This window comes from Chiloscyllium plagiosum, chromosome 21 (genome assembly GCF_004010195.1).
Source record: "Chiloscyllium plagiosum isolate BGI_BamShark_2017 chromosome 21, ASM401019v2, whole genome shotgun sequence".
Lineage (NCBI taxonomy): Eukaryota > Metazoa > Chordata > Chondrichthyes > Orectolobiformes > Hemiscylliidae > Chiloscyllium > Chiloscyllium plagiosum.
The window spans coordinates 22,812,409-22,825,774 of NC_057730.1; the positions used below are offsets into that span (position 1 = coordinate 22,812,409).

General features: G+C 40.2%; 1 protein-coding gene across 2 annotated transcripts in view; it reads right to left on the minus strand.

Annotated features, from left to right (window-relative positions):
• Positions 1–1,190: 1,190 nt before the first annotated feature.
• Positions 1,191–13,366, minus strand: part of ift140 (intraflagellar transport 140 homolog (Chlamydomonas)) — a 137,511-nt gene continuing 125,335 nt past the window's right edge. For both annotated transcript variants that reach the window (XM_043711518.1, XM_043711517.1), the window contains exons 24-30: positions 11,479–11,607; positions 10,697–10,879; positions 7,391–7,597; positions 5,226–5,438; positions 4,010–4,176; positions 3,393–3,534; positions 1,191–2,304 (exon numbers count right to left, since the gene is read on the minus strand). In XM_043711518.1, the coding sequence (XP_043567453.1) occupies positions 2,089–2,304; positions 3,393–3,534; positions 4,010–4,176; positions 5,226–5,438; positions 7,391–7,597; positions 10,697–10,879; positions 11,479–11,607 (1,257 nt within the window). In that variant the 3' untranslated portion in view covers positions 1,191–2,088. The remainder of the gene's footprint in view (positions 2,305–3,392; positions 3,535–4,009; positions 4,177–5,225; positions 5,439–7,390; positions 7,598–10,696; positions 10,880–11,478; positions 11,608–13,366) is intronic.

The following is a 13,366-nucleotide window of genomic DNA, read 5'->3' on the forward strand; positions in this document are numbered from 1 at the left end:
CTGGGAGACGGTTAGCAAGGTTAAATCTCATGGAATACAGGGAGAACTAGCCATTTGGATACAGAACTGGCTTGAAGGTAGAAGACAGAGTGGTGGTGGTGGGTTGCTGTTCAAATTGGAGGCCTGTGACCAGTGGTGTGCCACAAGGCTCAGTGCTGGGTCCACTGCTTTTTGTCATTTATATAAATGTTTCAGATGTGAGCATAAGAGGTACAGTTAGTAAGTTTGCAGATGACACCAAAATTGGGATGTCGTGGATAGCGAAGAGGGTTACCTCAGAGTACAATGGGATCATGATCAGATAGGCCAATGGGCTGAGGAGTGGCAGATGGAATTTAACTTAGATAAATGCAAAGTGTTGCGTTTTGGAAAAGCAAATCAGAGCAGGACATTTACACTTAATGGGAAGGTCCTTGGGATTGTTGCAGAATTAAAAGTTTTTGGAGTGCAAGTTCATAGTTCCTTGAAAGTAGAGTTGCAGGAAGATAGGATAGTGAAGGTGTTTGGTATGCTTTCCTTTATTGGTCAGAGCGTTGAGCTTAGGAATTGGGAAGTCATGTTGCGGCTGTGCAGGACATTGGTTAGGCCGCTGTTGGAATATTGTGTGCAGTTTGGTTTCCTTCCTATCAGAAAGATGTTGTGAAACATGAAAGGGTTCAGAAAAGATTTACAAGGATGTTGCCAGGGTTGGAGGAATTGAGCTATAGGGAAAGGCTGAATAGGCTGGGGTGGTTTTCCCTGGAGCGTCGGAGGCTGAGTGGTGACCTTATAGAGGCTTATAAAATCATGAGGGGCATGTATAGGACAAATAGACAAGGTCTTTTCACTGGGATGGGTGAGTTCAGAACTAGAGGGCATAGGTTTAGGGTGAGAGGGGAAAGATAATAAAAGGGATCTCAGGGGCAACGTTTTCACACAGAGGGTGGTGCATGTATGGAATGAGCTGCCAGAGGAAGTGGAGGAGGCTGGTGTAATTACAGCATTTAAAAGGCATCTGGATGGGAATATGAATAGGAAGGGTTTAGAAGGATATGGGCCAAGTGCGACAAATTGGACTAGATTAGGTTAGGATATCTGGTCTGCTTGGACGAGTTGGACCAAAGGTTCTGATTCTGTGCTGTACATCTCTATGACTCTGTATGAATCTTCTTAATAGAATTATTTAACTTTACAAACGCAAGGTAAAACAATCACAAGTGGCAAGTTTTTATTGTTTTTAATCCTGTCACAAAGTACAGGATGTGATAAAAACTGAATTACAAATCTTAAGAGTAATTTAATAAATACTAGTAAAAATATATAAAAAAGTGTCAATAAATGATCTGCTTGAAATTGTTTTAGCACAAATTGTACATTAGGGATAATAAACCTGACTGTTAAAAAGCTAGAGACCAATTGAACTGTAAATTTCTGGTCTGTTTGAATCATTCTGGTTAACTGCAAACATTCAGTATACAAGTTGACAAAATCCAAGAAATCCCCAGTGAGTTTCCCTCTCGCCTAAATGTGACTTGTAGATAGCAATCTTATTAAATATTGTCGGGGGGTTTGGCTGTCAAATGGAACACTATCAATTATTTTTCTTGATTGTTCCCTTGCTCAAAAGCAACTCAGGAACAGCAGCAGCAAGGTTGTTGTGGTACAGAGCAATAGTGTTGCTGCACTCAGACTCCCCTATGCCAAGTGGCACTTAAAACTCTTTCCATATCTAACAGTCACTTTGCAGACAACAAGCTAATTAGATTCTATTTATGATGCTGCAATGATGAAGCGATTGCACTTAGTTTTGAGAAAAATGTTGTTGGTGTCTCTTAGGTTGTCAGGGACTATCAGCCAGAAAGGAATGAACAAGTATTTGAAACACATGTGTTCACTGGGATATAATGATAAGATTTAGTAGGAGTGTAGTTTTCTGTCAGTTTACAGTGACTGAGTCTAGTCTTTGGGTTTCAGATAAATATGAACTGAAGGTCCTTCCTGAGGCAAAATTAGGAGTCCTGGGCTGCCAGAATAAATTGTCTCTTGGTAAAATAGTCATATAAAAATGCGTTTCAAAGTTTTTAAGGCTCGATCTGTTGAGTTTCAAGGTCAGTCCTCGGCACCATTGTAAGAATCCTCAGCTACATCTTCTTCCACTTCCTCTCCATCCTCTGCACTATTGTGTCGAACACTCTCCAACATCACGTTGGTCTTTATTGGAACACCCACTGCCTTATAAACAGCATCAGTAATTTGCTGGTTGATGTAGTAGTTCACATTGACAGAAGGTAATTTCTTCATCATCTCTTCCATGTACTTGTAGGCCTGTAACATTATTACAAGTTAGCATGAGTGCAGCGATTAAAGGCAGATACTTTCTAATCAACCTGTTCAGATATGTTATCACATATGTATGGAGCAGGAAGATTATGGACTTGAACCTGGGCCTTTTGGCTCAGCGATATGGACCTTACTACTGTGCCACAGCAGTCTTTAGTGATTAAAGATACTATACAGCGCTGAAACATTTTATTAGCAGCAAGCATAATCTTAGTAGAAGCAGTTTTGTCAGACTGCACTATCATTTCTGAGAATTCTCTCTCAGAACCAGGAATTTTTCCCACTTCCCTTATCCAAATCCACTTCCTTCTGACTGTTGCCTATGTAAAACTATTCAGATTTTACTTTTAAAAGTTGCACATTACTGAATAAATGCAGGGACAAATATAATTCAATTCAAATCAGGTGTATCAGTGCATTCTTGATTTTTTTTCACTGCAAACCCTTAAGATATTTTGCTGTCTTTAAGATGCTCTATTCATTCCAGTTGTTGTGACGTTTCTGTATTGCAGCCTCTGAACTTATGGGAATATGGGTAGTTCTGGGATAATGCGCGTTTTGGCAGCACAATTTGGCTGTAACGTCACTGAAGAATTAGGGAACAGTATTTTTGAGAATGCTTACCTCGGTTCACAGCTTTGTTCTCCACACGCATCTATGTTCGTGCTATTCTGCGCATGCGCCGGTATCTGCACCAAAGTCTCCATGCCATTCTGCACATGCGCGATGTCAGCGACAGTCTCCGTGCTGCCCATGCGCCAATGTCAGCTGCCGACAGAGCAGCTTTCTGTGAGAGGTACTGTAGAGGGAGCAGCTATCTTGCATTTTTTAACTACCATGTTAAACTTACTTTTGTTTTGTGAATAAATATGATTTCAACCTTCATTCAGGCTGCGCTATACTTTGTGTTAGACTTGTGGGTGATTTTTGAGCGATCATTAGTGATATTTTTTGCTGGTCTGCCCCAACGCCACTTTTCCCAGAGGTCCAATTATTTTATTATGCGATTTTCTATTATGCAAGGTTTTGCTGGAACACAACTATGGCATTATAGAAGAACTATTTGTACTCACCACCTCAAAACTCCCCTGTTGTGCATGATGTTCCACTAGCAGCGCATAGACATCACCGGTTCGAACAGTCTGGTCAAGCTCAGGCTCACCCAGCAGATTCTCGCACTGTTTTAATGCCTCCTTTGGATCCTCTTCATACAGCCTACAGGTGTCACAGGCACATGTGGTAACTTAACTTAGGTGCAACCTGGGTGGAAGCTTTCAGCTTGCTCCTCACTCTGGAAGGACCATTGATCATGAAGTTAACCTTTAATAAAGTACTCTTATTCACTGTTCAGACCTGCACCAATATTAGAAAATTTGATTTATGAGAATTATACTCTAGGACTGAGAGAACAGCTTTTAATTGTGGGCATCTTCATTAACAAAGTCAAATAAATGAAATGATACTTGATGACTGAGTCTATTCTAGCTTTTATTTTATTTTTTTTACAAAATGTAGGCTTCACTGGCTAGACCCAATATTTATTACCCATCCTAATTGCCCTGGAGAAAGTAGTGCTAAATTACTGCACCTCTTGCAATGTACCAATACCTGTAGTGCTGGTAGGAAGGAGATAATGGAAGATTTATAATGACGATATTGCAAGGAAAGGAGATGACAGGTATACACTTACCTTCGGATCTGCACAAATTTCTTCACCATTGTCAACTTGTTCTGCAGCTGTCCAAGCCGTTCCTCCAGTTCACCTTGATTCCTCATCTTGGCTTTGGACAAGCACTTGTATGCCTCAGTCAGAGCTCCCAATGCTTTCTCATAGTTCTGATATTCATCAATCTCAACCTGATACACAAATGGAAACAAGCATGTATATTGGAGGCATGAGTAAAGAAATCACTCACAGTTTTAGTTATTCTCCATTTAAATTATTTTATTTGATTCTGATTAACCCTGCCCCTCTAGAACACCTACTGTCCAGCTAGGTTGCTGTAGTTCAGTTTTAATGGTACTATACCAGATGCTTATACTGTGCACTGGGAACACATTAATGTGGGAGATCAGTTCCTAGCTCTCCTGTACACTGGGAACACATTAATGTGGGAGGTCAGTTCCTGGCTCTCCTATACACTGGAAACACATTAATGTGGGAGATCAGTTCCTGGCTCTCCTATACACTGGGAACACATTAATGTGGGAGATCAGTTCCTGGCTCTCCTATACATTGGGAACACATTAATGTGGGAGGTCAGTTCCTGGCAGTCCTGTACACTGGGAACACATTAATGTGGGAGGTCAGTTCCTGGCTCTCGTATACACTGGGAACACATTAATATGGGAGGTCAGTTCCTGGCTCTCCTGTACACTGGGAACACATTAATTTGGGCGGTTAGTTCCTGGCTCTCCTGTACACTGGGAACACATTAATATGGGAGGTCAGTTCCTGGCTCTCCTATACACTGGGGCACACATTAATGTGGGAGATCAGTTCCTGGTTCTCCTATACACTGGAAACACATTAATGTGGGAGATCAGTTCCTGGCTTTCCTGTTTATACAGTCTGAAGAGCAGGAATTCTGCCATTCCCAGCAGCTTCATTGCAGTGCCAACCCCAAGGTGCCAAGGGACCATTCATTTACAGCAACATCTCTCTCCTTGAGCAGTAGGAAATAATATTCATTTTAAAAAGCACACCAATCACTGGATAATGAATTATTTTAGAATCTTTGCGCTTAGTACAGAATTCTCTGTAATTATTTCAAAAATAAAAGATATTGATGTTAAGGGTAGTAATGGGGCAGGGAGCAGAGTTTGCTGGGACTAAACTTTGACAGCAGTCTGGCTGATGTTTAAGCCATTAATACGTTGCCTCTGACACGGTCTAAAACACAGACCTGTGCACAGGCATCATAAAAGCCAGCAAGCAAATCCAGCGCTCGTCCCTTAGTATAGAAGCTGATGATATTTTTCATTATTTCTGGATCTTTACGCCAGTCCAAAGACTGAAGGTAGTTTGCTGCCATGATGTAAATCTCCTTTTGACGAGAGACTCCTGTAAAGAAAATGATCTTCTCTGTGTCTCCTGATTTCAGAAGTGCTCTCATTGCCTGAAAAACAACCGATAATATTTCACTACGGTGAACATGAATGCAAATATTCAGCCTTGTCTTATGTACTGATGTGCTTCCCCTCATTGCAGATGAAAAAATTAATGAAGCCCCCACCACTTGTTTACTGTTAACTGCCTAGCACCAAATATGATTGGATGTGGTAGGACTGCAGATCTTAAATATGACCTGTTGTTTGTGGAAACACTTAACTTTGTCAATTGCATGCTGTATCCGCTGTTTGGCTTGCAGGTAGTTCTATGTTATAGTTTCATCAAGTTGGCAACTATTTTTTAGGTAGGCCTGGTGCTACATGTCTTCCTGAATTCTTCAGTGAACCAGGGTTGATCTCTTGGCCTGATGGTGATGATAGAATGGGGTCAATGCCAGGCCATGAAGTTAGATTGTGGCTGAATACAATTCTGCTGCTATTGATTTGATTTGATTTGATGTGATTTGATTTATTATTGTCACATGTACCTAGGTACAATGAAATGTTTTGTTTTGCAGACAGATTACTCCATACAAAACACATAGAGTAATGTCTGTGATGGCTTACAGTGCCTCATTGACACCCTGTTTGCTACATTTGTTCGAAGTCTGTCCCATTCCAACAGAGGCAGTTCTGCATCATAATTTCCTGGAATTTTCTCTCATCTACTAATTTCCCAACTCCTTTTCTCAAGCCCACTTCTGATTTTTGCATTTGTATGCCTCAGTCAGTAGTTCAAAAGGACCAGATTTCCCAGGGCAACTAGGGATGGGCAATTGATACTGACCTATCCTGTAATACCAACATTATCTTGAAAAACATTTTTAAAAAACTGGCATTTTAGTAATATTAGAATAACAAAGAGCAAAGGGAGAAAAATGAAAGAGATTTAACAGCCATGTTCATCATAGAAAGGAAGTCATGCAATTCAATGGCTTGGAAAATGTTTAGTGACACCACAAGTGAGATCTTGGAGAAACAAGGACTCAAATAGCTTTTGAAACATAGATTCATAGAGTTATTCTAGTACAGAAGGAAGCAATTCATCCTTTGGCTCCCTAAAAAGTAACCATTAGTCCCAAATCTTTCTTAGACCCCATAGCCCAGCAAGTTTATTTAACTGAAGTACCCACCCAATTTTCTTTGAAATCATTAACCATCTCTACTTCTACTACTGTTGTAGATACAAATTCCAGGTCAGTACTCTTTGCTCCACAAAAATGTCCTCATCCCCCAACTCTCTTGTCCAAAATATTAAATTTACTCTTGCACAACCCTTTTATGAAGTCCACACAAACAAAAAAATTGGAGCAAAAGAAAAACCAAATGTAAAACTAAAACAGAAAATGTTAAAAACAATAAGTTCAAATGCACAACAAAAGCTCACACAGTGACCTGACTGTGGCAAGATTAACTGGCAGATTCATTTTCCATACCTAAGTTTCTAATTCCTAGAAAAATAAATGTGATTGTATTGTGCTACACTGCTGTGCTGAGCTTAGCTTGGCTCAGTCTGTATCACTCTCACCTGAATGACAGGTCATGGATTTAGGTTGTGTTCCAGGATTTGAACAGATTATCTAGGCTGACACCTCAGCGTATGACTGAGAGAGTGCTGTACTGTCGGAGACATGTTGGATAAGAAGGTAAACTAGGACTGTGTTTCCCTAGGTGTTGGTGTTAACGATCTTGTGGCAATGACAAGAAAAGCTTTTAACTTTCCTCTCTGCATGAAACATTTATAGTATTGTATCTCCGATGCAACCGATGAATTTGGTGTTCATAATCTGAATTAATCTCAAACAAATCCAATATGTTCCTGAATTGATGCTGACAGCACAGTACAGCCATATGTGAAGTCCAATGTGCTAACACAATAAAATAATTTACTGGTAGCTCCTGAATAACATCACCTCAGAAATGTGCCCAGTTGATTAATGGCACAGTGAGGCTCCTTTACCTTGGCCTTGTTGCCAGCCTGTGTGTATTTTTTGGTCGCGAGGTGATAGTTTCCCTGCCGCATGCAGCAGTCAGCAATACGTTCAAGCAGATCACGGCGGAAGTCCTCAGAGAGTTCCTTCGAACCCTTAGACACAGTCATTTTCTCCGCCATATCCTCAGTGATGGTCAGGTTCTGCTCCAAGCAGAGATGGAGGGCATCATAGTACTGGAATAGAAGACACAAGTGACAGATGAAACTCTGTCAAATCCTATTACATCACCCTCACTGTTAGAAGGTAACTATGTAGGGACATGCAGTTCACTAACTAAGAATAACCTCCACCATCTTCTCCATACAGACTAGATACTTCCAGGACGCAAACAGTAATGAATAAAAAGACACTCAGGATAAGCTGCTGTTCAATAAGTAATGTTTTGAGTCTAAACCAGATCCTAGTAATCTTGATACACTTTTTATAGCAACCCTGAAAATGTTAAAATGCAGCAAAGCACTGACAAAATCAATTTTATAACACTTAGTTTTTGTCAACTTCTGTTTTTTAGGGTGAGGGATATTAATACTGGGAAATGGAATATATATCTTTCAAAGCAATGAGTGTCAACAACAAAGAATCCCATGGAAGGTAAACCAGGATTAGATAAAAGGAAAACTCCCTTTACACCTTCCCATTAAACATTTCCAAGGCAGGTACAGCATGCATTTTAATTGCTGAATAAAGCTCCCTTACACAGAAAGAGCAAGCACAGATATATTGGCTGAATGATCCCATGAATCCTAACTAATTAGATTATCTGAAATAACTCGGGTGGCACGGTGGCTCAGGGGTTAGCACTGCATCACATCACCAGGGACCTGGGTTCGATTCCTGCCTTGGACGACTGTCTGTATGGAGTTTGCACATTTTCCTCGTGTCTGTGTGGGTCTCCTCTGGATGCTCCGGTTTCCTCCCACAATCCAAAGATGTGCAGGTCAGGTGAATTGGCCATGCTAAATCGCTATAGTGTTAGGCACATTAGCCTGGGGTAAATATAAGATAGGGGAATGGATCTCGGTGGATTACTCTTCAGAGGGTCAGTGTGGACTTGTTGGGCTGAAGAGCATGTTTCCATACTGTAGGAAATCTAATTTAATCTAAAACTCATCACCAAGCATTGGTGAAATAAATCCCTCAGGTAGGACAGGAAATGAGGGAAAGTTAGTATGGGTCAGAGTACCTAGTTACAGTAGAAAATATTACAAAATGAGTGTTGTGCCAATTCTTGAATCCCCACATCTTTGCAGATACAGCTAAAACATCAAGTGAAATGTTATAGGGGTCTGACCAATGTGAGCTATAGCTGGATTTGTGGCAGAATTGAGAAGTCCGGCAAGGCTAATCAGGACTTTGAGGTTGTCTCGCCTCCATCTTTTATTCTTTACAAGGTAGTGTGGTGAGTTTCTTGGTAGACAACAACAAGTTAACAATTAAGGTGGATTTATTGTTTGATAAATGTCTTGATGATGGACAATTTGTCTCACTAAAATTCAGCTTTCCACTTTGTTCAACTTGCCAAACAAGCTAGACATTGAAAAAAACTCAAAATGGAAACCAGTGTACCCAGCAGGTACCTAGCAGATTCAGCTTGCCGTTTGCTCTGAATGAACTCTATGTTGGACACTGGACACCAACATCTTAGGGCATGCTCCATGGTCAACAGCTACTTTTATGGAAGTTGGCATCTAATATGTGCCAGCTTCTAAAAACCCACGTGGCACATCTCCAATCCACTTACAAGATGCTTTTGCACGTCAATGCTGTACTTTGGGCTGCATGGGCAACCACAAACGAAATGCTGCAGAAGGACACTGCACTCAGGAACATACACCCAGCTCGCGGATTGGGCCAGGCTGCATCTCTGGCATCTTCACTCGTCATAGCACTCACTCACGTTGCACTGCCTTTTTGTGCTTTGCCCCATCAGCCAGGGTCACATTACTTCTGTTTGGCTTGCCATTTAGTGCCTCAGTTATGACAAGGAAGGTTGCCTTCACTCAGGAAGTTCCAGCATTGATTTCTCTCCACAGTTGCTGCCAGACCTGCTGAGCTTTTCCAGCAATTTCTGTTTTTGTTTCTGATTTGCAGCGGGCACACTGCATTTTCTTTTGGTAAATTGAGAATTGTGTACTTTTAAAAATCTTTAACTTTTGTGATGATTCCAGGAATAGCAGACTTGATTTTTCAATCCACTAGCTCAAAAAGGAACAATATGGCAAGAAACTTCGATTGGTATTTAAAATAACTGCAAGAGGCTGGTATCCTGTCACCAAGTCACCCTTTATTTACATGGGCACTTCACATGTGGTCTGACACAAAGCCAGTCCTTAGACCGAGGAGACCTTCTGAATCCCCTATTTATATCTGTCAGCTAGGGCTCCCTGATTGCCTTAGGTTAACAACCTGAACCGAGAATCTCAGTCAATGAGATCCACTTGGCCATGGTTCTAATCTCCACAGTATTGATACAAAAAAGCCCTCAAAAATTGTGATGAAACTAGGACTTAGTTAAAAAAAATTAAGATTCAGCTTTTTGTCTCTTTCTTCACAGATGCTATTAGACCTACTGAGCTTCTCCAGCCCTTTATTTTTGTTTCAGATTTCCAACATCTGCATTACCTTGCTTTCATTTTAGAATTTTGCTATTAGTTTAGTAAGATATGGCTGTTATTTCTAGAAGTTTTGTGTTTCTGATAAATTATTCTTTATGAAGCTGAATATACAGCATAGCTAATGATCCCTTTGAGCAACAATGTTTGCTTAACTTTATTATCCAGTATCCCACTAGTTCCTACCATCAAAAATGATATTTTGAAATGATCAATATATAATTAAGGTACCATCAAGACTTACATAAATAGGATAGTTATGTTGCTTTCTGCAGTGGGAATTAGTGGGATACTGGATGGTAAAGTTAGGTGAATGATTCAACTCATTGTGAATTTATTTCCTCACAAATAAAGGAAGTGACAAATTTGTAAGCATGAATGAATAAAGCAGCTTTTTAAACAAAGCTTTGAGAAAATGCAGGAATATATTCTGGTCATGAAATAAATCAATCCTAAGAATCAACACCCAGTTGCTGTAGAGACTCCAGTTTAGCTGTATGGCTAGATATTTCTAATATCATGAATTAATCGTCAAGCTGTCAATCAGGTTGCAAACTTCAAAAATGATTTCTTGAGCAGTATTGAACTGAAGCCCTGCTAAGCAGATTGGCATTCAGCAGGTGGCTCTCTGGTTCTTTACTAAAGCGAATATACTCTTACCTTCTTTGCAGTAACCAGCAGTTCCACTGCTTTTTCAAACTGCTTGTGCTCAATGAAGAAATCAGAACAGCGAGACAACAGGGCAGGGTCTGAATTCTCATCCAGCTCCTCGGCTATGTGTTGTAATGCGTTAAACTGCTGGGTAGCAAAGGCCAATTCAATAGCTTTGGAAAAGTGGCCAGCCTAAAATTAAACACCAATCCATTAATAGGTAGTCTAATAGTTAATGAGGAAACAGCAATAGTCTCACTGGACACTGAAATCAGTTGTAATCTGCACGCACTACAGCATTCCATAACGTGTTTGTAGAAAGGATAACAGTGATTACAATTCAAAAGTAATGCATTGGTTGTGATGGTTTGTCCCATGGAGCTACATTTATCCAAGCTTCTTTCCAAGAGGTAACATTTACATCATAGGAGAAGTTAGTGAAGGGAGTGTGTTTTTTGTTATTGAGAGATTATCAGGCTTTTATTAGAACAGGGTGGCACCCAGAAACATCAATAATTGTGAGTGAAACCCACAAAGGTCAAGCAATTTTTATTACTATGATGAGACCACTCCATTACCTAGTTGTAAGATGATTAGCAATTGAAACTACTTTTTTTGGGGGGGGAAGGAAAAGAGTAACGACTATAACCTTTTTCCACTGGGACCAGAAACAGTCAGCCACTATAGCCCTTTCCACTTCAGGGATGAAATTAGAAATAATTCAAATATGGAAACTTTACACTAGATATATATTATACTTAAATCAATTGAGCATGTAAGATGAATCATACCTTATGGTACAGCATCACAGCACGATCCATTTGGAGCCCCTTCTCCTCATAGTAACGTGCGGCCTCCATCATATCCTCTGGGGAGCTCAAGAGAGACAAATTCATCAGATGATCATCAAGGCCATTGTCCTGAATAACGATAGGTTCAGAGAGACCGATTATTAACAATCTCTGCAACTTAGCAATGCAGTAAAACAATAAATCTAGCTTGAACAAATTGATCTGTGTGGCCAACTTTAGTGAGTTAATTATGTTTAGCAATTTAAAACCTGGAAAGGGATGTTATTCTACAATTGACTCCAAGTGTCAACATCAAGTGTATCAGGTCCACATGGGGTCAAATTTTATACTTTGCCCTCAAGCTCAGAAGTTGTTCCTTTCTCATAACTGTCCTCCCCATGTGCCTACATATTTACAATTAACTATGGCCAGTGTAGAGCTGTGGATTTGGGAAAATTGAGAATCACCAAGATCTGTACTGAATTGATTCTTTCTTTCATAATATGAATTGGGATCAACTGAGGAGGCTTTGATTCCATGAATTATCCTAGATTCAAACAGAAATGTTAGAGGGTGATAGGATTCAGCAATATCAACTGCACCACAAAAACCCTTTAAAATCCATTGCCATTTTAACAACTTGAAACTCAGGTAGTTGGATCTGTTTGTTGTTTAGCTTTTTGCCCCGTCTGAGAATGATCAATGGGTGCTACTAACCTGATGAAAGAAAGGCTTGCAGACAAAATTATATTGTACTCTTAGGATGTGACAGCTTTGTACAATAGCATGCTATAGAATTTAAATATAAAGATTTGCTTCCAAATTCTGGCCTGATCTATGACAAAGATTTAAGGAATCAGTTATAAACCAGTAATAACACTGATGAACTTTAAACTCACTCCTGTAAAGGGATACACCCAACACTGATGATATGCTACAACAAACAATTAGGAAGACAAATGGTACATTAGTTAATCAGAAAGAGATTGGAGCATAAATGTAAAGAAGTCTTATTACAATTACACTGGTGAAACCATACCTAGAAGAGTGTTTGCAGTTTTGGTCTCCTTACCCAAGCTAGGATATACATGTCACAGAGGGATGTATGTAACCAAGATTCATGAGACTGGTTCTGGTTACAAAGGAAATTGTCCTATGAGAAGAGACTGGATAGATCAGGCGTATATTCTCTGAAGTTTACAAGAGTGAGAGGCAATCTCATTGAAGCTTATAAAATTCTTGAGAGGCTTTACAAGGTAAATGCTAAGAAATCCTTCTTCTTGGCAATTTAGAACACAGTATCTCAGAAATTGAGGCTGATCATTTCGGATTGAAGTCTGGGAAAATTTCTTCAAAAGGATGTAAATCCTTGGAATTCTGTACTGCAGGGAATTGTGGATGATCAGTTATTGGATATATTCAAGACAAAGGTTGATAGATTTTTGAGTACAAGCAGAATAAAGGGATTTTGACAAAAGTGGCAGGTAAATGGAATTGAGGTGGAAGATCAGCCATTGAATGGTGAAGCAGGCTCAACATTAGACATCCCTCCGTGACATACTAAAGGTCAACTCTAGTTCTTTTGTTGGTAAGGGTCTGAAGGTTGATTCTGGATTAGAATGGTGCTGGAAAAGCACAGCAGTCCAGGCAGCATCCGAGGAGCAGGAAAATCGACATTTCGGGCAAAAGCCCTTCATCAGGAATACAGACAGAGGGCCTGAAGGGTGGAGAGATAAATGAGAGGAGGGTGGGGGTTGGGAGAAAGTAGCATAGAGTACAATAGGTGAATGGGGGTGGGGATGAAGGTGATAGGTCAGGGAGGAGGGTGGAGCAGATAGGTGGAAAGGAAGATAGGCAGGTAGGACAAGTCATGGGGACAGTGCTGAGC